This window comes from Rattus norvegicus, chromosome 3 (assembly GCF_021556685.1).
Source record: "Rattus norvegicus strain SHRSP/BbbUtx chromosome 3, alternate assembly SHRSP_T2T, whole genome shotgun sequence".
NCBI lineage: Eukaryota > Metazoa > Chordata > Mammalia > Rodentia > Muridae > Rattus > Rattus norvegicus.
In genome coordinates, this window is record NC_141536.1 from 77,173,891 (window position 1) to 77,198,389 (window position 24,499).

Here is a 24,499-nt window from a genome sequence, read left to right on the forward strand (position 1 = left end):
GCTTGCAGAGGCCAGAAGAAGGTGTTGGATCTCCTGAAGCTAGAGTTCCAAGAGGGTGTGAGCTGTCTGACATATGGGTGCTGAGAACTTAACCCATGCCCTCTAGAAGAGCAGCAAACACTCTTAGCCAATGAGTCATCATCTCCAGCTCCTCATGTAGATGTTTTTTATGAACATCTTTATGCTTTCATGAACAACAACAACACCCACCCCCAAACAAAAAGAGAAGTAGAGTGAGGAAAAAGTTAATTCAATTCACTCTGGGGTTTCTTTATTTTGTTTTATTTTGTTTTTGAGACAGAGTCTCTGTATTTTTGTCCTGACTATCCTGGAACTCACTATGTATACCAGGTTGGCTTTGAACTCACAGAGATCCATTTACCTCCCAAATGCTGGGATTAAAGATACACACCACACCTGCCTCCCTCTAATTTTTGAGAGGAAACTTCCTTGGTGAATGACTTTGATCTCTAAGATATCCTGGCAAAAAAGGCCATAAGGTCCAGTGGATATGGTGACTGATACCTATAAGGTTTGTTTATAATGCCATCTGCGGCTCTAATCTGCAGTAGCCAGAGGGACTCAGAGATGTAGCCAAGAGGACATTTTGCTTCTGATTTAAACCCTTCTGGGTTTTTCAAATCTCTGTGTGATGCATTTGTAAAATACTGTAACTGCCAATCACTCTCATGGCCTCATCTACAGGCTACCCATGGATCTTTGTGTAAGGTATAGTTTATAATTTACAGATCTGATAGGAAAGCAGAGTCATCTACTTCTCTGGGCATCAGTATTTCTAGCTCTTCCCTTTCCTTGCTAAGACATTTTCACTCAGAAATAATTTCCTATTGTTGGGTTTTTTCCTTTTGAAGGTACACTGGAACCTCTTGGGGTTTTGTGTTCACTTTTTTATTGGCTAGTTGGTGGGTTAAGGTGGTGTTGTTTTGTTATTTTTAGGGGTTTTTGTTTATTTGGGTTTTTTTTGTTTGTTTGTTTTTGAGAGCTACTTTGTAACCCTAACTGACCTGGAACACACCTTGTAGATCAGGGTAGCCTCAAACTTGCTGCTGTCCTTGTGCTTGTGCACCCCATCACTCCTCAGTACAGTGGTTACAGATATACACTGCTGTGCTTGGCTTCCCCTGACCCTCAAGTAGTTTTGGTTTTGTTTCTTTCTTTCCAAACCAGAATTGAATTCAGAGCCTACCACATGCAAGATAAACATTCTCCCATTGAGTCATACATTTCCCCAGTTCTAGCTGTCCTGTAAGTCTTTCCCATATGTTTCACCACTAAGGGACAGCAAGTTGCTGAGTTCTCAACTGTGGTCCCAGACTTGCAGCATTTGAGATGCTTGGGGCCTTGCTGGAAATATTTGCTCTCAGACTCTGCCCTGCATTGTTCAGGAGTCACTGACCAAGCTGCATGGCAGAGTGAGGTGTGCAACATCAACAGGGCTTCTCAGTGCTATGAGCTGCCAGCAGCTTAGGTTGTGTTTCACTCACATCTTTTTTCCTATCCACTTACCTTGTTGCTCAATGCAAAAAGGGATCGATCTTTATCTTTAAAGCATTACTTTTCTCTACCCAAGAACTGTCCTTGTGCGCATTATTAATTCACTGAAACTTCACCTTTGTGAGGGGAAGTTGTTGCACATGTGAACTATAGTAGCCACTGACTATTATAACCTTTTCTGTTTCTATATGGGAAATTATTAAGCAACAGACAGCAAGTGTAAGTTGCTAATTGGAGTTTTGAAAGAAAATCAAATAATGCTGTCTATGTAATAGTGCCAGGTGCTGTCTATAATGGAGCTATCATATTCCCCTGTGTGCCTACCAAATGCCTTTAATAGGGTAGAATCATGGGCTCAGATAAATAGATCACTGGCTGTCTTTCTGAGCTCACTATAGTTACCAGGAGCTGTAACGAAATTGGGTAGAGTTAGAAGAGATAGCAAACTTTGGGAGGTAGCCATTGCCTTAGAATTATAAGACTTTACAAAACATAAAGTGGCTTGGAATTGAGTCTGACAGAATGGTCTTTGTCCATCTGCACAGTTTTTGCAAGCTTTAAGCCAAGCTTTCCAGAAGAAAAACCTTATTTTCTTCTCATCCTTATAATCAGATGCTTCTTGTTAGTAGTTTAAGATCATTACGGTCTGTCCCTCCCTGCCATTTAGTGGTAAAGAGATTAAGCGTAGGCATCCTCTATATAGGCTAATGTTCTTCTACTGCAATATCCCCAGCCCTCTTTCTATAGTTAGGTCTCACTGAGTTGTCCAGGGTGGCCTTGAACTCTCTACATGTAGCCCAGGCAAACCTTGAACTTGCTATCCATCTGCCTCAACCTTTTGAGTAGCTGTGATTATAGGCCAGTACCTATAGGTTCAGATTATTATAGACTGCTGTTTTTAACCAAAATGCATGCTGATATTTACAATCTAGATCTCTGTGTCATCAAGTCAGATGACCTGGCATATATATTGGGGACATAGAGTATAGGTAAAATGGTAACTATGCAAAGTAGTCCATAGCATTCTATCATCTTCCTATTCTTTTTTTTTTTTTTTTTTTTTTTGGAGCTGGGGGCCGAACCCAGGGCCTTGCGCTTGCTAGGCAAGCGCTCTACCACTGAGCTAAATCCCCAACCCCTCATCTTCCTATTCTTAATCCCACTTAATATTTTTTCCTTCCAACCCCCACTTAATATTTTAAGATTCATTTTTATTTTTGTTTATGTGTATATGTTTATATACATGTAGGTGCCCGTAGACACTAGGAGGTGTCAAATCCCCTGGAGCTAGAGTTCAAGTGGTTGTGAGCCATACCATGTGGGTGCTGGGAATCAAACTGAGGTCCTGTTGGAGTCCTCTTCAAGACTGGTACATGCTTGTAACTCGTGTAACTGCTGGACCGTTTCTCCAGCTCTCCTACTTAATATTTGTTGTTCTTTCTACTCCCTGCCTTTGCTGGCAAAGTTCTAAATTGTTAATTTCTTTGTCTCTTACGGAGGATTATGCCCACATCAAGATTAGAAAAGCAAAATGAACTTACTACTGAGAGCAACAAATTCTTCTGTGTCTTGTCCTTCACTAGAATCGTGTGGATCCAGAGGAAATTGCCATATTTTTGGCAAAAGGCTTGGGACCCTGTGTCAGGAGCAGACGGTCCCATGCTAACAAGATAAATGTAGTCATGCAGGCTGGAGCAGATGGTGGGTTGGGAGTTGAGCAGCAGAGAGGCCTAATGGTGATAGCAGTAGTATTTGGATGTCATTATTTTATTAGTTAGCAAACAGAATTGTCCTCAGTTTTATGTGTAATGGTGCTGTAGGTGTCAGCCCCCAGGGATTGGCACAACAGCCTAATCAATGTGTTCTGATGTCATTTTTTTTATCTACTCTGTTATCTCTGTGGCTTTGTTAGCAACACATAGGGAAAGGGGAACAAATACAATTTTACACATCATTCAATCTCCAGACCATAAGCCTTTTAAAACCATCTTTTTGTTTTGTTTTCCTTGGCTAGTTTCCTAGGGAAACTTGCCCTTTCTATCTCATTCCTGAATTTTGGCTTACTGGAATATAGATGGATGGATGGATGGATGGATGGATGGATGGATGGACGGACGGACGGACGGACGGGTGGACAGGTGGACGGGTGGACGGGTGGGTGGGTGGGTGGATGGATAGATGAAGGCAGTCTGACCTTTGTTTGGTTTTGCTTTTAACTTATGTTTTAACTTTATGTCCCTTTAGTGGACATTTCTTTCAAATAAGAGAACAAGTATAAAGTCACTTTACCTGGAGTGGAGCTAAGTGAATCAAAGCTTAGGAGCTTGGCCTGTTTGCATGTATCCTAATGTTCTGCCCTTGAGGGTGGCAGTGGGCCCTTTTGTTCCAGCCTCACATCAAAGATAAACCACTTTCCCACAGTGCAAACAGAGAGGGTTCAAAAGCAAATCAAAGCTAGACTAGGCATAGTCCTGTGCTCTCTAGCATCTCATTAGTCCCTTCAAGTCGTCCTCACCGTCTCTAGCCTCTAACTTTGTTTCCTCAGTAAGTCCAGTCTTCTACTTAGCCTTAGCCAGCCCAGTGCATTATTCTTGGTAATGTCGATATAGATAAGGAGTACCTGGGGACATTGGTTCATGGTATTTAAGAGGCACAGAGTGTCATGAGAAACGCACAGAACTCCCACTGTCTAGTCCAGGGTGGGCTTTGTTTCTCTTTTAACTCTGTGGAGTTGGGATTAGTGTTCCTGGAGATAGAGACACAAGTTTCTGGAATGACTTCCTTCTATGAGATCACATAGCAGGTTCTGAGGAGGCTTGCTTTCCCAGGAGCATTCTAATTGCATCCCCTTTATTTTAGAACTAGTGGGTTTGCATTTTCATTTATCATGGTTTCATACTTTAAACAATAGCAGCATTGAAGTGGATCTCCGGGGCATTTGTTAATAACTTTTTTTCTTATCTAATCAGTTGTGAAATAAGACTCCGCTGCTGCTGCTGGTGGTGGTGGTGGTGGTGGTGGTAATGGACTGGTCTATAGTTTCTACTAAGTGGCAGATGCATGGATCCTTCCTCCCTCTCTTATTTCTACTTCCCAACATCTTAAGTTAATTAACAACTTACCCTATTTCCAAAGAGGATTCACACCCTTAGAAGAGCCCCATTCTTGGTCTCAGAATTTCTAAAAGCATGTGTTTAAACTTTCTCCCCTTTTTTTCTTCATCCAATGCAGCCTCCGTGAATGTCCTGGTACAGAACTGCAAGATCTACAATGATGCCAGCTGTGACATTTCTGCAGATGGCCAGCTCCTGGCAGCTTTCATCCCGAGTAGCCAGAGGGGCTTTCCTGATGAAGGCATCCTGGCAGTGTATTCCCTGGCCCCCCATAACTTGGGGGAAATGCTCTACACCAAGCGATTTGGTAAGGGATAGGAAGCCCAACCTAATGACAGAGTTGACGCTGATGCCTTGGCATAGGCATTCCTAGGTGAGGCATGGAGTACATGGGTGAGAGTAATGGTCACGTACTACCTCTGCCTTCAGTCACTGAGGCACAGCCAGAGAAAGATGGCTTTGCAGGAGTCCTGGCTATAGGATTCATTACAGAAGCAGAATCTCACAGTAAGAGTTCTCCCTGCCACAACAGCATCACCAGTGTGCTCCTGTCACAAAAGCTAGCAATAAGGAAGGAGCTTTTTAGTTGTGGCATGGAAAGCTGGGTAAGCACATGCACTGCAAGGTAATTTAAGGTCTTCCAGAGCATGTGCATGCTTTTATCCAGAGATTCTACTCTAAGGAAATAACCCACTTCTAAAGAAATAATCAGAAAACTACAAAGATTATACAAAGATATTTGCACTGTGTTATCCTGTATCATACAGGAAAACATCAAATTGTTACTTCAAGGGATTTTTTTTTTAAGGAGTAGCTTAAATAAATGACTGTACAGTGGTGTCATAAACTACAAGTAGCTTTAACACTGCCCTTATGAAAGATGATTTAATAACAGAAGGGATTTATAATGCCTAGGTGGACAAATATTTCAGAGCAGTGCTTAGAGTGTGCTAGCAGCCTTGTAAAGTTATGGGAACCGTAGTTATTATTCAGTAGTGCTGTGTGCACCACACTGCACTCAGTAAGTGTGTGCCTTCTCTCACTGCACACTGCCACCTTAGAAGATCATCTGAGCAGAGTCAGACTATGAAAGCTGGAGAAAAGGAGAAAGGACTGCATGGAAGTTGTTCCATGGAACAGCAAGAGATCTGAAAAATGTGACTGTCTTCTGTTGTCCCTCAGGTCCCAATGCCATTTCTGTAAGCCTGTCCCCAATGGGCCGATACGTTATGGTGGGCTTGGCCTCACGAAGGATCCTGCTGCACCCCTCTACAGAGCACATGGTAGCCCAGGTCTTCAGGCTGCAGCAGGCCCATGGTGGTGAGACTTCCATGAGGGTGAGTGTCATTGTTTACATCCTCCTGGACATAGCAGGGTAGTGAGGGACTATGATGTGCTCCTCCAGTCAGGCCAACACCCTAGTCGAGGTGACCCATAACCAGTATCCTTCACTTTTACAAGATCAGAGCTGTTGAAAGTCAGGACCTTTCAACTGCACCTGTTGGCATTGTTCCATAATCTTAACTACTCGGGAGGCTGAGGCAAGATTTTTCCCTTGAAATTAAAATATAGACAATGGGAAGTAGTATCTTGGCGGCATACTTGCCTAGTGTATGAGTAAGGATCATAGCACCAAAAAACACTTCAGGAACTTTCTCAAACCAAAGATTATGAAGCCAGAGGCTTTAATACTTCCTAACCTCAATGTGAACCTGTAATGCAGTGATATGTGAAGGGCCCAGTAAAAATTGTATGTGTCTTTAAATAAAGTTCTTGTTCTGGCTTGGTATTGAGGAAACAAGCTAAAAAAAAAAAAGTTGTATACCATGATTACACCATGTCCTAGAGGAACAAGAGGACTTTGGGCAGCTTTTTTGCCCTGAATTATCAAACCGATTTTCCCAATGTTATTTAGGACCTTACATGGCCATGAACTCTTTTTGGGTATAGTATGGCTAATTGTCCTCTGGACTCACCCAGACTAGTGTGGCTAAGTTTCCCTCATCCTCTAAGGTTTTGTCAGAGAGAATCAAGCATTTGAACAGTTCTAGTTTGATAGTATTTAAAGCTCAGTTCCAATCTAAGAACTGGTGGATTAATTTCTCAGTTTCATGTGGTCTGTGCTGTTTATAGTTTGGTGCACTTGGTGGAGTTGTTTTGTTTTATTTTGTTTTGGTTGGTTTTTGTTTGTTCATTCCCTTTAGCTGTGTGCATTGTATGGTTAATCTAATCCAACTGGGTTCAGTATAAGTTCCTTAAGAACATAGTCCCTGGGCCCTTCATCTAGGGCTGTGCTTTAGAGACTTGTTGAATGCTTAGACTAGGAAGCATTTGCTGTCAAGAGACAAAGTAGTTATGCTAAGTGTGCCTGTGGTCTTTCCTTTGTGGCCTCTTCTTCCTCTGGTTTCTTAATTATAGTATCTTCTGGCTGACTGTACTAAACTGCTTTTCAATCTCCCTGAACCTGATACTGATAAGGCTCTTGTTTGCCAGGACACTTTAAAACCTAGGGTGTTTTCCTCTTCCACATCTTCATTTGCCCTCAAGTCTGTCGTCACCTTTGGCAGCTTCCTTTATGGAACTGGCTACTCCCACTACTCTACTGAGGACACACCATTATGCTAATACTTGTTTCACCAACCTGCAGTTGTTTCTGTATTCTGGACTTGAGCTCCTTCGGAGAGCAGAGAGGTCGATTTTCTCTCTATGAAATCGAAAGACCTAGTAAGAAAACCTGATACACAGTAGAAAGTAAGTGAATTAAAGGGAATCTCAGAAAAGCACCTTTGTCCCTTGTCATTTTCAAGTGGTAACTATCAGAACCAGTGGCATCCTTGCAAAGCTCTGAATGGGGCAGCAACAAGGCACTCTGCCTCTGATAACATGAGAGTAGTGTTCTGATACTTGAGTTCTGTATGGGTGAGAATGAGAAAACCATGATAGTTCACCAAGCTCATTTTCTTAACTAGATATCTGAAGGTGGAGGTAGAGTTTAATGTAGTGTTGCTCTTGCACTAATCTTAAGCAGACTGTAAAAGCACCTGGTATCTGCCTCCCACCACCTATATCCTGGTCCCAACAGCTCTTCTAACTAGTTGTAAAAAATAAAAAATTTTATGTATCTTATTGCAGTAATGCTGATACACATCTCCAGCTATTTTTCAAAAGTCAGACCTCTTACCCAGTTCCTAGGCAAAACTTGCCAGCTATCCATCTTCCTCATAATCAGTCAGAAATACCTGGCTAAAATCAAATACCTACAAGCAAAAGCTAAGATATCTTTTGTCATGTGAGGCCAGAGTTGAGGGAATTTGGTTGGAGGATTCTACTGGGAAGATATAATCCAGTTGACCCACTGCAGTCTTGCTGAGGCACTCATGGCAGCTAGCCAGATGTGTGCCTTCTGCATGCAGATATTTCTGAGCATGCCCCCCCATCTCCAGTGAGGCTGTTTGATTCTCAGTAAGTACCATCTGTCACTGGGGAGAAAACGGAAGTGACTGGAAAATACCTCATTTGGGAAGCATTCCTCTCACCAAGAGGATCAAGGTATCTCAACAAAGATTTTGCTCAATCAGACATTCACTGACTTTTCTGGGTTTTGAGGTCTCGCTTGTTCCTATAGTCAAAGAACCAAAGCATTCAGCAAATGTCCCCGAACTCAATCTTCAGTGGAAGGGAAGTCACACATGCTGTATGAATGCACAAATGTGTGTTGCTAGGCATTAGACTCCTTCACACATGCTAGGTAGCCTGGCATTCCCTCTTTTAGTTGGGCTATGCCATCCTTAGGCACACTGTGATGTGCCATCCAGCAGATCCAAAAGTTCTGGGAAGTTTTGTCAATTGGGACTGAAGGATCTCTCTGCCTCTGTGTGTCTCTATCTCTCTGTCTTTCTCTGTCTCTGTCTTTGTCTCTGTGTGTGTGTGTGTGTATCTGTCTGTCTGTCTGTCTGTCTGTCTGTCTGTCTGTGCATAGATTAGCATTATCAGTTCACTATCTGCAAAGTTAGCATTGCCCTTGAAACATGCTTGGGTAGAGGGAAAGCCTAGAGTTTCTCTACTGTGTATCCCCACACACACACACACCATGGAATAACTTCTTGGATTCAATATAATCAGAGATGAACTTGTTGTACCAACAGACATTCCCAGGGGAAAATCCTCTGGGGTATTGTTTTATTTTAATTCCCATTAAGTGATGTCTCTCTCAGGAGATGATCTCTTACAGGATCCCATATGAAATCTCTTCTGTAAATGAATTGATAATTGCTGTTAGCCTTGGTGTGCTTATTCGAAGGGCTCAACAGTTTTCCGTGGGCATTGGAGCTATAGGTCTTGTGCAACAGGGGCTCTCGAAAAACACAGATTCACTTTAGACCTACAGTCACAAGAGTGGGTTCTGGTGATCCAGCTACTTAGAGGCTGAATCAGGATTGTAAGGTTGAGGCCAGCCTGTTCTATTATGAGGCCTTGTCTCCAGATTAAAAAGTATTTACAAGGTATAACAATGGTACAGTGTCTGTATCTTAAAACAAGCCTCCCATGCTGGGGTGGTGGCTCAGTAGAGAAGACCACTTACTGCTTTTGCAGAGGACCAGGTTTGGTTCCCAAACACCTACCTGGAGGCTCAAAATCATCAATACCTCCAGTTCCAGGGAATCCGATGCTTTCTTCCAGGGTAACTGGCATGCATGTAGGCGGTGCCTGTACATAAATGTAGGCAAATCACTCATGTATGAAAAAGGATTTTAGAATTTAAAACAAGCCCCCTCCCTCCCAATGGTTCTGTTTTACCCGTGAGCTTGTAAACTGCTGGTCTACCACTTCGATCACTTTGACTAAGGTGTTCCCTTTAGTATTTCAGCAAGGCAAGCAGAGATTGAACCTCAGATTTTCTTACACTATCATGATTCTGAGGTATGTCCTCCTTTGATCCTTTGCTAATTTTATTGCTGTTTGTGTTCTGTTTCCACCAAATTCAGCCTCCCTAGGGTCTCACTGTATAGACCAAGCTGATCTTGAATTTACAGAGATCTGTCTGCCTTTTCCTCCCAAGCTCAGGGATTAAAGTCTCCCTGCCGTTTTACTTCCGATTTTAGAAGACAATGCTTTTATTTCTATTATATCTTCAGCTATTTATATACACTTCCAGTTTAGCTTGGTAGGATAGAGCTGGTAAAGACTGGAACTGTTCGTAACCGCATCAGCCCCTAGCTTGGTCATGGAGCTGCCTTAGTTCCATTGTGGTAGGAGATAGAGCAGAGCAGTTCCATCACGGCCACACTGAGTCTCTTGAGTGCCTGTGCTTCACCTCCCATCTTCTCAGTTGTTGCCGTTCTCCAGGTCTTTCTCTTAACTGTCTGTACCTCTTCAAGGCTTTGATTCCTCAGGTTGAGTCATTTTCAGTTCTGTCCTATTTCTAGGAGGGAAGATCCTTTTAGAATTTCCTCTCTCTGCTTTCTGAGGCTCCTTCTAATTCTAAGAATTGGCAGAGCAGGAAGAGTGGGCCCAGGCTCCTGTTTTCTATCCCCCTTTCTCTGTCCACTAGAGAAAGCCCTAGGCTAAAGTTGTGGCTCTGCATGACTCAGTCGCTTTTGCTGATTCCCTTTCACTAGAGCAAGTAAGGGCTTTTTGTTAATTTCTGTTTTGTTTTAAGTTAGGCTTTTAGAGATTGCTGAGCTGAAGTTTTGCTGAATTCCCAAAACACTAAACTGCCTGTGTTCCCGCTCAGCTTTCATTTTCTAATTGGAACGAGGCACAATATTGTAACAGAAAACTGCAATTAATTTTCTAAAATAGTGGCAACTTGCACATTATAATAACTTTGGTTGTAACCAAGTGAAAGCACAATAACAAAATTACTAATGAAGCCAGAAATAGTCATATACCAAATCTTCCTTCAGTTTGTGTCATATAAGCCGTGTTAATTCAGGGAAAGAATAAAAAGTCAGGGTTGGGGTATGGGGCTCGAGGACAAGGGATTTGCTAGGCATTCTCAACTAGAAAGTGAGAAGAAAATAAGGATTAGTATCTTCCAAATGGGAGTTAACATATCATGTTCTTTCCCCAAGGCACGTACTGTCCTTCCCCAACAGATGCAAATTATAGGCAGAAAAATGGTTTAGAGCTGGAGCGAAGTAGTTTTCTAGCCTGTACAAGACCAGATTCGGTCCCCAGCACCACAAGGAGAAAGGACTGGAAACAATTCTCAGTACATTAGGAGGCTCTGGGGACTTGAAGCTCAGTGCTGCTGACCCACATACCACCCTACTTTCTCTCTTTCTGTAGAAGCGATGGACAAGAACACCATCAATTTGACTTGGTTGGGGGAATATCGTCCAATTTATTGAAAATGGTTTCTTTATGCAGTACAGCGGTGTTTAAAGGCTGTGTTGCCTGGTTAGCCATATGGAAGATGTATTAGGATGACTGTTTGGTTTTCTTGTGTTAATGATGCTAGAGATTAGACCCAGAGCTCAGAGCCTGCACATACAAAGTCAGCAGTCTACCTCTGAGCTACACCCACGGCTTTCTTCCCTTCTTGGTTTTATGAGTTGCTGTTCAGTGATGAGCTCTCATCTGGTTTACTTCTATGGTCCCTCCTATTAACCATCTTTCAGATATTTCCAAGTCACTGAGAAATCCATATCCTAAGCTTTCTGAGTCATGCTAACCATCATCCTGGTGTTGGTGTCCTGGAAAACTTAAGGACTAAAACCGATCCAGGAACGATGCATACCTGAGGGCAGCACTTGAGAACTGGAGGCAGGGTTCAAGGTTGGGCTGTGAGATAGCTCAAAACAGGTAAAGGCACCTGCCTGCCACTAAGCCTGACCTGAATTCACTATGTGGGTACATAGTGAAAGGAGAAAACTAACTCCCAAAAGGTGCCCTCAGACCTCCACACGCATATTCTGTCACACCACACATACACACACACACACACACACACACACACACACACACACACACACACACACACACATACATAAATGTAAAAACATTTCCAAGTGAGTTTAAGACAAGTCTGGGTGGGACTGAGGAGATGGCCAGTGGTTGGGAACACTTGCTGCTGCTCTTACAGAGAGCCCAGGTTCAGTTCCCAGCACCCACATGACGACTCATAACTGTCTGTAGCTCTAGTTTCATTATATAATGAAAATAAATAAATCTTAAAAGAAAAAGAAGAAAAGCCTAGACTATAGAAACTCTGACTCAGGAAAAAAAAAAAAAAAAACCAAACCACCACAATATCCACAAAAGAAGATTAATTGAAAAGACTAGACATGCAGAGTGCTGGACTTTCTGTGATTTCCATCCTGTAGCTCAGATCCTGGGTCTGAGTGTTGCCTGAGGCCATTAGCCCTGGCCAGCATTTATATGACTTCTAATACATGGGCTCTTCTGAACCACCTACTCTTATTTTAATGTGTCTAATCTTCACCAGTATCCTCCCCTAGACCCCCACCCTGAAGTATAATCCTACACATCTCTGTAAATATGCACTTTAAAGCTTTAATTTTCGAACTCGTGATCCTCCTGCCTCTGCCTCCTTCAGCAAATCCTACCGGTGTGCGCCACCACAACCGGCAAGCTTTAATTTTCAAAGGTAATCCAAAACTCTGGCTTGGTGAAGAACACTCGGAAGGCCCAAAGGTCTGAACTATTTTTTAATCATGGGGAAACAGATTCAGCTTTGAGTGGGGAGTAAATACTAAAATTACAGACACTTTATTTTTATATATTGGAAGGGTACCATTTCTTCAAGGGAAGATTGGCACTGAAGTGAGACAGCTTTGTTGTCAAAAATGATTTACTCCTTCCCAAGATTCTGCCCTCATTAATTTCCTTAAAGCTGCCTGTCAGCTGATTAAAAGCTACTTCTGCTGCAATTATCTTAACGTTGACTTCTGCTATATTGTGCAAGGCTTCTGTCCTCAAAACATTCCTCTCTTCAGAACATTGCAAAAAAGTAGGAGGGGCAAGTTAAAAGTCAGAGGTGTCTCTGATGTGCTTTGTCAGAGGAGGGGAGAATAAGATACAAAATTAAAAATGTCGTTAGAACTGCCATCAGAGCCATTAGTTCAGGAGAACTTTTCCATAACAGTAGCACAGTCTGATGATCCCCTCACACATACACACCCCACCAGTGTCTCTCTTAGGAGAATGGATTCTGTACTACATTCATGTCCTCTCAAAAGAAAATCATGTTGTGTGCCTCCTGTAGGTTTTAAACTAAAACTCTTGGGACTCTGAATTAAGAGTTTATTGGACTGGACATTGTTGTAGTTCAACAACAGAGTACTTGCTTAGCATGTGAGCAGCCCTAGTGAATCACAAGTAGTGGAAGGGGAAATATGGTATGTTTCCTCTACCACCTACAGTGAGGCTAGATAGCAATTTGAAAAATATTCCTAAAACCAAGATCTAAGAGTATTTTTGTAACAAAAAATAAGGGAAAGAACATGTAAGTTCACTTTGGACCTGCACTGATAAATAAGAGGAGCAGATTATTCTGTGAGGCTGGAGAATAGCTGTTGCATCTAGATTGGAAAAATTAGTAGCTAGGGATGTTAGCTGTGGTATTGAATGTGATGAGAACAGAGTCAAGGTTTCAGTATGAATTCAGGAATGTGAGAGAGGCCCCTTCATTATGTCTCATCACTTCCCTCCTCCACCCTCCACTCTTTGAATTAAATTCAGGACATCTCAGAATTTTGCTTCTGTCAAGGTCCAGGTACTAGGCTGGGTCTAGGAATATAGCAGTGACCAGAGACCTCTTGTGCATCTCAGTTTAATAATTTGCTGGTTTGGTTTGGTTTGGTTTGGTTTGGTTTGGTTTGGTTTGGTTTGGTTTGGTTTGGTTTGGTTTGGTTTGGTTTGGTTTGGTTTGGTTTGGTGTTGGAGTCTCTGGTTGAAACCCATCTTGCTCTGTAGCCTAGGCTGGCCTTGAATTCATGATTCTGTTTTAGCTTCCTAAGTTCTGGGATCACAAATGTGCCCCAGCATCTCAGGCCAACTTTTGCTTTTGGATTGGTCTTATCACTTCCACCTCAAAATCTTTATTGTGTATGACACCCAGAAGGCATGAGTTGTTAGTTTCATGAATGTAAGTTACATTGAGTTCTGTATGTTATGTGCTTACCAGTCCCTACATGCACAGAATCTGTTTACTGCCCTCAATGTACACAGTAAACCATAATTGAGCAAAGGCACTAATGAGGAGTGTCCCTTTGAAAACAGAGTTTCCTATTCACTTTTATGGTTCTGCTATTCTTGTGTTGACCAAATAAAAAGAGGAAAATTAAGTAACTTGGTATTCTGATCATTGTTTTTAAACACTTTATTAGTCTTTCTCTTTTCTTGAGACAGTCCCTGTAGCTCAATAGATAATGCTTAAGTTTCCCTAGTTATTTGAATGAAAGGTTGTTGTTGTCGTCCCCCCAACCCCCATTTCTTTGCCATTTGCAGTACTCTGCATGTACTCAGGGTTTTGTTGTGCTAGGCAAGTTCTACTATTGAACACATTGTATCTCACTTTTTTTTTTCTCTTTGTCACATAACCCAGACTAGTTTTTCATTTTCCGTACTGAAAGATGGTTGGCCATCCTATCTCTGCCTTCTGAGTGCTGGGTTTTCAGTTGTGTATCACCAGACCAAGTTTATGTGGCGCTGGAGATCAAACTCAGGACTTCGTGTGTGCTTAGGCAAGCACTCTACTAATTGGACTGTATCCTCAGCCTTGAATGTGGGAGACTTTTAGGCTGAGATCAAGACAAGTTGTTATATAGTCACATCAGGGTTCAAAGTAAGGTCCAGGTAAATGTTCCTGTCTTTTCATTTCTCTCCTCCCTGCCTCAGTCTCTGACCAAATGTTCTTTTGAGATGATTCTCAGGTCAATGCCAGAGACCTTGTATCTGGATTTCCCTTCAGCCCAAACTCTACCTGCAGCCAGGTTACCCTCAGGACAGAGTAGCTTGGGAAGATAGCAGAAGTCACTGAAAGGGAAAGTTCTGCCTTTGAAGGAGGTCTATCTAATGGTGGTTTATATAAGCCAGAAGGCACTCACAAGTAGAAGACTCCCCTCTGCTCTGCTCCCCACATCTGAATACACCTTTTGGGTTTCCTTAACAATAGCAGTTTAACAGTGCTTTTAATTAGATGAATTAAGAATGTTCTCTGATGTAGTCACCCCCTCCCGCCCCCCTATCACCTCCAATTCCCTATTACAGTGAGAGATCTGGGTTTCCATAGTAACAATACTACCAACCCAGGTTGCCTTTCACTGGTTATACTGGTCAGAGGAAAGTTATGGCCAGTCCTTTCCAGTGTGGTGGGCTGTCGGTGAGGTCTTTCTTAAAGTCCTGATGTCAGAGGGATGAGGTGAGGAATGCTAAGAGGCTAAGAATGTTAAGTGTGCTCCTAACAGAGACCTTGCTTTCTGGAAAGTGAAAGGGTTCCCACACCTCCTTCCCCAGGGTCTCAAATATGAGTTGAAAGTCAACCCATTCCAGACTAAAGTTTCCCCTCTCTCTGGGGCTAATTGATCTTCCTTGCATTTTATTATTTTTGATAACAAGTTGTTTCTCCTCCTATTCTTTTCTGTCTCCATCCAGAGAGTTTTCAACGTCCTTTACCCCATGCCTGCGGACCAGCGGAGACACGTCAGCATCAACTCTGCCCGCTGGCTACCTGAGCCAGGGCTCGGTTTGGCCTATGGCACCAACAAAGGAGACCTGGTGATCTGCCGACCAGAGTGAGTTACTCAGGGGGGTGGAGGGGGTGGGTATGGACACTATCTGAACAGAGGCCTAAACAAAATAGTACTTACTTGTAGGCCTGGCCAGATAGGTAGGTCCTTTTATGCAGATAATCCAAAACCTGCTAGAGAGGTATTAGAGGGTTACATGAAAAAGATGAGCAGAAGGATAAAGTTCAAAACAAGCCTGGATTGCATAACAAGACCCTGTCTCACAAAAGGGAGGGGATTAAAAAGAAAAGGTTCTCTGATTTTTATTGGTCCCTGCACCACACCTTCCCAGGCTGCTTAAAGGACCTTCTTCTCTCAAGATGAAGTAAGTTCTTCATTTCCAAACGAAAAAAAAAAAAAAACAACAACAACAACTGTTTGAGTAGCTGGGTATGCTTTGGGACCCATGTGATTCCCAACTGCTTTAGAGAATGAAGACGAGGATCATGAGTTAAGGCCAGCTTGGGCTATATATAAGCTCCAATTTCAAAGTGGCAGAGAGCTGAGAGTGTGGGTCAGTGATGGAGTCTAGGATATATGTAAGTTCTTAGGTTCAATCTCTGGCGCTGCCAAAACAGATCAAACCAGATACTTCAGTGGTTGCTTTCTTGAATCTAGACAGTGTTTCATTTTCCTTTGTCTCTTATCTGTTTTCCTAGTGATAGCAAATTCCCCTCAGGCAAAAGACTGGATATCAAAGGTTTTCCTAAAAGCCTTTTCTAGAAAAATTCAACAAGTGGTCTCATGTTTATATAAATGCAACAGACAGTAACTTCAGAAATAAAATTGAAGCTAGCACGGTGTCGCACACCTTTATCCCTGCACTCAGGAAGAAGAGGCATCGGATCTCAGTGAGTTCAAGGCCAACCTGGCCTAACCCTGACTTACAGGACTGCCAGGACTGAGAAACAGAGAAACCTTCTTGTCTTAAAGAACCTAAATAAATAAACAAATAATAAATAAAATTGGGAGGTCTTTGAAGAGATGGTTCAGCAGGTGAGAGCATTGTTTTTCTTGTAAGAGACCCAGGTTAGGTTCTCAATACTCATGTGATAGTTCACAACCATTTGTAACTCTAGTTCCAGGCGAACTCCCTCTTCTGATGTCCATGTTTACCAGGATACACATGCATATACATACATGCAGACAAACATACACATAAAATAGCATTTATCTTTATTATCATGAAATTGTAGTTATTACAAAATTATAAAATGTAATGATATTTTGTTTTATAATATATAATTATATTATATAATAAAATACACTTTAAAAAGATGCACATAAGATAAATAAATAAAACTAATTGGTCAGGCTACCGATCTCCAACAGACTGTCTCTGTGCCCTGCTCCTTTTGTACTAGAAGCTGTATCTCATAATGGTGGAAGCTGACTGAAAAGCTCAATGTGAAGTCACAATGATTGTTATCAAGCTTTGAGTAAGGAAGAAACAGGGAATAAGATCACATCTGACCTAACGGCACCTTTTCCCCTTCCTCTGGCTTTTTGAAGGATAGAGGTCTCTTCAGCCACGTACTCAAGGTCCTGGAATGAGCCTGATTATCAGTTTCTAGACCCAGCCAGGTGGAGTGTGTGAAGCTCTGCTTCACTGCAGAGCAGGCTGATTGCTGTGTGGGGCACTGCAGGGTTCCAGCTGACTAAATGCCACTTCTGTCTCCAGGCTGCCCTGATGCTGCTCTTCACTCGGTTGCAGTCTTCTGAATGTTGTACAGACCGGAATGCTTGTTGTGACTGGTCATGCAAAGCCTTGGGCCTTTGGGAGTGCCCACATTGTCTTTATTTCTATTTATTTTATTTTTTCCAGACAAGATCTTGTGTTCCAGTCTAGCCTCAGAATTTATATCACCAGGGAGGATCATGAACTTCTGATCCTCTTCACCTCCACCTTCCAGGTTTAAGTCTGACCCATTGACATTGCTCTTACAGAAGAGAGGGAGGGCCTTGTTCTGGCTGCTACTTGCTTCTATGCTTCTGTGTCCAGAAAGGCTCTCTTACTACTTCCTTGTGTCTTTCCATAACAAAGGCTACATCTCTGAGCTACTTTTAGCACAGATGCTGGATCTGTCACTTTTTGCCCTTTCTCTGTACTGTCTCTGGTCTAGGATCTGTGTGGGCTCTCAAATATCTCCTTTTCCCCAAACCACATGAAGCTGGCTATCTTATTTCTTCTCCTTAGGAATTCCTAAGATAAATCTAGTTGATATCCTCTCCAAAATTGGTATAGAATTCTGGACTATAATTTTATTCATACCAACATAATAGTTGTAGGCATTTCCTTTCCTGTGTTTCAGAGACCTGTTTTTTCCAGTCTGGTTTTATCTTTGGCTCACACCATTCACCTTTGTCCCTAGCACAGTCCTCTAGCCTCTCCCTTTTAAAGAGATTTCCCCTGCAGAGGCACTCTCTAACCCAGTTTGTCGTCACCCCTCCTCCTAGATGTCATGCCTCAGACCCTAGCCCACGGATTTGGTGTGAGTCACAGACTCCTCAGCCAAACATGAAGGTGGCTTTGGCCTCTATTTTCTCTCTTCTCCCATATGTTCTCTTCAGCATCCCAGAGTCTCAGGGAGCCTAAACCATCTTGGGCTTCTGGGAGCTCGAGCCTCTTCCTAAGGAAAATGGGCACTAGACCATGAGACAGTCCTAGCCTGGGCTTGGTGGGGTTAACTCACCCACCAGTTATGGTTCTGCTATTTATTCTGATTGCTTGGGATCCTGTAGCCTTAAGATAGGAAATTTAGGGTCTCATACACATTTAGCATAAATGAGACTTTGTCTTAAGTTCTGCCAAGTTACCCCAAGATCTCAGTATGTAACCAAGGCTGACTGACCTTGACACACATTGTAGATTCCCTCAAACTCCCCATCACAGACTCTTTCTACCATGCTGGACTTAAAGTTTAGCCACGTTTATCTCTTTTATTTTTACTTCAGGCAAACTAATAAGGTTATGTTAGGCCTCCCCACAAATCACTGTTAGAATTGGGCCTCGGAATTTTCCAATTCAGATCTCTTTCCTACAACTGATTTAAGCCTTTCTCATCCAAAAACCCTCTACAACTATATATGGTGGTGCCAGCACCCAAGTGGCTGAGGTAAGAGGATTGTCTTGAGTTTGAAGCTACCATGGGTTGGATAGCAAGACTCTCTCTCAAAAAATGAAACATAAAACAAGGCCTTTGCGATGGCTCAAACAGTGAAGGGCCTATATCTCAAATCTGGTGACCTGAGTTTAGTCCCCAGGACTCTCATGATAGGAGGGAAGAATCAACTCCCTGAGGTTGTCCTTTTGACTACACACGTACACAAAGTAAATGGGTTGGTTTTTCTTTTCTTTTTCTTTTTTTTAAGAAAGCAACATATTGGGGTTGGGGATTTAGCTCAGTGGTAGAGCGCTTGCCTAGCAAGCGCAAGGCCCTGGGTTCGGGCCCCAGCTCCAAAAAAAAAAAAAAAAAGAAAAAGAAAAAAAAAAAGAAAAAGAAAAAAGAAAGAAAGCAACATATTCTCTCCTGCATAAAAATATACCACAGGAACACACCCATGTTTTTATAATTTCCTAAGATCTCTAGATCCTATTTAGGTGAATCAGGTATCTGGTGGAAAATAGGATAAGCCAGTGTTGACGCCTAACATGGATAGGCCTCTTGCCTAAGAACAAATAGAGAAGTAGGAACTCAGAGTGCCAGTCTGTTTCACAGGCAGCTGCTTAAGGCTTGCTGCCTGTCCCTGTGTGACGGCAGTTCCCTGGCACACCCATTCCCAAGGGCACAGAATCTAGCCCACCAGCTGGGCCAAGATTGCAGCCCTCCCCCAAGACAGGTGGTTGTCTGCCTTTGTCCAGGCACAGGCAGCTGCCTTGCATTCTGTGCTCTCAATGCTGCTCTTGATTCTTTCCCATTGTCTCAGCCTCAGTCCTCTTGCCAAGCACAGACTGGGAACAAGCTTCTTGGGTGTCTCTTGGTGATTGTGAAGTCCTACTTGCCAGTAGACAAAGGCTTTAAAGCACACCCCATCTCATCCTAGGAAAGGACTCTTAGGACTAGTGAAAAGACTTGTCTGTCCCTCGAGGGCCTGTACCAGGCTGTCATACCATGATGGCAGATAAGCTCAGTAATCCCCTTCCCCTTCCCAGTAATGAGCTCACTACTTCCAACCAGGCTGCTGTGCCTCTGGCTGATGGCCAGCCTAGCTACCACCACTGACCCTCCCTGTGAGTGGGTGTGTAGGACCCCTGCCCGGCTTCATGGATTTCCCTCTAAATGAGGGTGGGAGCGACATTACTAGACCACTGCTTCTAGAACCAGCTCAGAAGGAGGCAGACTAGAGATTGGCAGAAGAGAAGTAACCCGAGTGTGGAGCACCTGAAACCTTGACCAAGGATGGCACTCCTTACAAAGCCTCAGTTCTTTCAGAGGGAGCGACCAATGTGGATGGTAATTATAATCAGGCATTAGTAACCAAGGAGGAGAAAGGCATATTTTGGAATGAAAAGGGGAGCCAGAACTTCCACAGAGACTCTCCTTCAGGCTAGCCAGGAGAGCCAGGTGCCAGCTCTTTCCCTCACCAGAGATGGTACAGATAAATACCAGTCTTCCTGGAAGCAGTCTGCAGAGACATCCCTGAGACCGTCAGATGAGTGTAGTGTTCTTAAGAACCTGGGAAGATCCGAGCCACAGATCGGGTGAACAGAACATTGGGATCTCTGAGAAAGGCTGGCTTTCCCGCTTACTCAAGGAGCCCTGTAGGGCCCCAGCAGTGAGACTGATTGAGCCACACCCAGAAGCACAACTTAGAGAGGCTGCTGAAGAGAACCGGGTGCTGTGTAGAAGACCATTTGAAACACTGCCCCTTGTAGACCTTCCCAGTCTTTATCCCTTTGTATGTTTGTCTAGCTCCCAAGAAGAACCTAGAACAAACAGTGACTCATTCATCCTTACCAAGTCCCAAGAAAGAAAAAGCTGGCTGAAAATCATTCTTTTAACTGAAAGGCAGAGTCAGTGAGTGTCACCAGAAAAGGTCTCATCAGCTCTGATCCTTTAGCACCCAGATAGGAAGTCAAGTCCAAAAGTGCCTTGCCATTGTCAGGCTCACTGGCCATAAAAACAGCGCAGTGAGGCAGGGCTCAAACTCAAGACCCCCCATCCTTACCCTCCCAGACTCTACAAACCCACCTTTGCTGTCTTCAGGAAGTAGCCCAGTTCCCAGCTCTTAAGGGGTGGCACGTGCAGCCTCAGTGGAGTGTTTTATGGGAATCCTTGGTTTCTCGAGTCATGTTGATGGTCCCAGAACAGCCTGGTTCTTCCAAAGTTTCCTTTCTGAGATAGGAAGAAGGTTCCTGGTCACACAGTACTTGGTTTGCTGTAGGTTTATTGTGAACAGTTTGTTGTTACTAACTAACCCTGAGTAACAGGAATTACAGAGGAGGGATTTGGCAGAGGCCCACATGGTATTGCAACCTGTCAATAAATCTCGACAAGTTTGTACATCAAAGGCTTCTTGGCAGCTGGCTCTACATAGACATAATGCAGCCAGGATTTGCTCACCAAAAAGTGCTATTTTGAAAGGATCTGCAGTTTGCTTCTGGCCATTTGCCTTTTCCTAATGCAAGGCTACCTCTCACCTTTGCTCTCCAGTAGTCTTTAGACCCCACAAACAATAACTCTTTGTAGAAATGAGACTACTCTATAGAGGGGTCTAAATAAAAGTCCAGTGACACGAAGTGTACAAGCATGTAAAAAAGCAGAGAAAGAGGAAACTAGCATTATTCCCTCAGGTGAAGCCTCTACCTAGAATGACAGGCTCTGTACAGCTAGATCTAGGGTCTCTCCCCAATTCTGCTGCCTTCTGCACAAGGCAGCCCAACCATCTACTGTAGTCCTCTCTTATCCATGCCTGTGCTGACTCATCAGGATTGAAAAAGAAGCCCCTCATAACTTCTCCCTAAACCCATCTCCTGCTAGCTGACTTCCATCTCTTGTTCCCTGGGGTTGTTCTGTTGTCGAAGGAGAGTGACACTGCCCCCAGGTTGCAAACTGACATACTAGAGAATATCATAATTTATTTAGGCTGCCTTAGCAAAACACATAGACCTGGTGACTTAAATGACAGATACTGATTTTCTTAGAGTTCTTGAGGTTGGAATTCCAACCATCAGAGGTTTCCTGAGAGGGATGACTTCCTTGTTTATAGGTGCCTACTATCTCACCATGCCACTACTGTGTCTCTAAGAGAGACTCCTCTCTCCCTCTTCTTGTTAGACCACAGTCTTATCAGGTCAGGGCCCAACCTGATAGCCTCCCTTAACCATGTCTACCCTCTAAACACTGGTGTTGGAGTGTAGAATATGAAGTTGGAAAAACAGTGCTTCAAGAACTTGATTTCCTGACTTGTTTAGGAGAACTGTGAGGTGTTTTAGATATCATTTAGGCTGTCTACAAAATCTAATTAATTAGTGAACTTAAAAGCTTGTTTGGTTAGATATATCAGTAGGTGAAGATACAACTCCCACACATTATCCTCAGATCTTCACATGCCTGCCATACCATGTGACACACACATTACACTAAATAAATATTTAATAATATTTAATAAATACAAAATGCCTATTTTAGGAGGGGTTGGAGAAATGACTCTTTTTTTTTTTTTTAATTTAGTTTGGTTGGTTGGTTTTTTGAGGCAGTGTTGTCCTGGCTGTCCTAGAACTCACTCTATAAACCATGCTAGCCTTCAACTTAGAGATCCACCTTGGCCCTGCCTCCCGAGTGCTGGGATTTGCATGTACCACTACTGCCCGGCTGAAAAAACAATTTTTGTGCAATTTATTTTGATCATGCTTTTCCTCTCCACCAACTCTGCCCAGACCTTCCCCATTTACCCAGCTCCATGCCCTTGTTTCTCTCTTAAACAAAAAGAAACAGGAAACACAAACACACATAAACCATATAAATGGAAACTAGAATATACAAGCAAAAGACCAGTGAGACAAACCAACGCTCAAACACAGCACTATGAGAGGAAAGTCTACAAGATCATCACTGGGCTTGTTTTGTGTTGCCCCCTGCTCAGTGTGGTTAATATACCCAGCGAAACTTCATGGGGGAATTAACTTTTTCTTTGCAAGCAGGAACCACTGTAAGTACTTCTTGGCTGGAAGTAGTAACCATGTCTACTTAAACCCCTCTTAGCACTGGGACCCCATCTAGCTTAAACCTGTCCAGGGTCCTGTGCATGTTACCACAATCTCTGTGAGTTTGGTTGTGCATTAGTCCAGTTATAGCTATGGAATAATGTTTCCAAGTCTCTCACTCTCTGCACATCATCTAGTTTTGAGTTTCTGTGCTGATCATCATCCACCGCATCGTCTATAGCTGCTCTGAGGGTGGCAAGTGAAGCATGGGTCTATGGGTATAGCAGAACATCATTAGGAGTCATTTTAGTCGTGTGTTCCTTTTAACAGACAATAGTGTTGGTTTTCTCCTAGGCCAGGTGACTCTCAGTCTCTCAGGTTCTGGGCCACCTAGCAGTCTCGGGCATGGGTTCCATTTCATGGGGTGGAACTCAAATCCAGTTACTGAGTGGTTGGCCGCTTCCGCAACATTTGTGCCGTGATTGCACCAGCATGTCTCTCTGGGTTCACCTGTGCTCTTTCAGAGGGCCCAGGTTCAATTCCTAACATTCCCCTGGCAGCTGATAACAAGTAACTTCAATTTTCGGGGTGCTGATAATTTTGTTTGGCTTCTGCAGGCCCCAAGCATGCCTGTGTTGTGCATATATACACTGAAGCACACATACATACACATAGAATAAAAAGAAATCTTTAAAAACAAACTCTCTTTCCCACTTCTCCCTACACTTCACAGCTGTCACTAGCATCCTGTTCTCAACCACAGTGTCTGTTACAAGGCAGTACTCCATCAGAGAAGGATCTTTAATTTTCTCTTTATTTATTTTGTGATAGAGTTTCATATAGCCTAGACTAGCCTGGAATTCTCCATCCTTCTACCTTTATCTCCCAAGTTGCTAGCAGTATAGGTATTTACTGTTCTGCCTGGCTAGGGAGAGATCTTCCAAAGCAAGATAGTTGATGACCGTCGTGGACTTTATGCATGTTAAATAGGCACTTTGTTAGTACTGAGTCACTGGGAACAGTTGTGTTTGGGGATCTACACTGTCATCTAGGACTGTAGCTTTTGGTGACAAGTCAGTGTAGAGAACCGAGTGAACACTGCTTCCCTCTGGCATGGGGACGCTGCCTGATAAGAATTGTCAGCCCAGGGAGCATGGCAGGTAGAACACTGCAGACAGTTTACCTGTACTACAGCTTACCCTGGCCAAAGACGCTCTCCATCCCAAAGAGAAAGTTGGCACAGCCATTTGTCTCCAGGTAGATAAGATTGTTAAGGTGCCTCCATTCTTCCTCATGGCCCCTTGTCAATAGGAAAGGACTCAGGGGCACAAGTGTCTGCATCTTGAGGACTGAGTGAGCCCATGTGGCAGCTGTCCATGGCACATGTTTCTCTAGTAAGTCCTCCTCTAGCCTCTTGTTCACTGTCGGTACCATTGTGTTTCTAAGGATACTTGGAACCTGCTGCACATCTGATATTGGGGTTTTAGTTGCCTCTTGGCCGCATGGAGAAGCCTACTTGAAGGCATTTGGGATATTCAAGATATATGAGATGCCCCAATATTGAGCACCCTATTGAAGGAGCTTTCTGGACCTTCTCTTTTCTGAATGGACCACACCACACACCCAAGCCCAGGACTCAAGAATTCCTAACCACCTCGCTAATACCTTTCACCTTTTATTTCTCTTCTTTCCCAATGGGTCATCAGGGCCTTAAACTCTGGCATTGAGTACTACTGGGACCAGCTAAATGAAACGGTCTTCACTGTCCACTCAAGTAGCAGGAGCAGCGAGCGGCCTGGGTAAGCCAAAGTTGGAAAGTCCTGTATTGGAGTCCTCTGGACCTTTGCTTAACCACAGCTGCCTTTCATTGATCTGTTACAAGTCTTAAGCTTTTACATATAGTCAAAAGAAGACAGAGGCCAGAGAGAGTGCTTGGTAGTTAGGAGGACGTTCTGCTTTTACAGAGAACC

The 24,499-nt window shown here is 43.2% G+C and overlaps 1 protein-coding gene across 20 annotated transcripts in view; it reads left to right on the top strand.

Annotated features, from left to right (window-relative positions):
• Window positions 1-24,499, top strand: part of Ambra1 (autophagy and beclin 1 regulator 1) — a 189,292-nt gene that overhangs the window by 156,493 nt on the left and 8,300 nt on the right. For 16 of the 20 annotated variants that reach the window (NM_001134341.4, XM_087654113.1, XM_087654118.1 and 13 more), the window contains 4 exon segments: window positions 4,747-4,935; window positions 5,811-5,965; window positions 15,249-15,388; window positions 24,236-24,328. In NM_001134341.4, coding sequence (NP_001127813.3) covers window positions 4,747-4,935; window positions 5,811-5,965; window positions 15,249-15,388; window positions 24,236-24,328 — 577 coding nt within the window. 20 annotated transcript variants of the gene reach the window in all.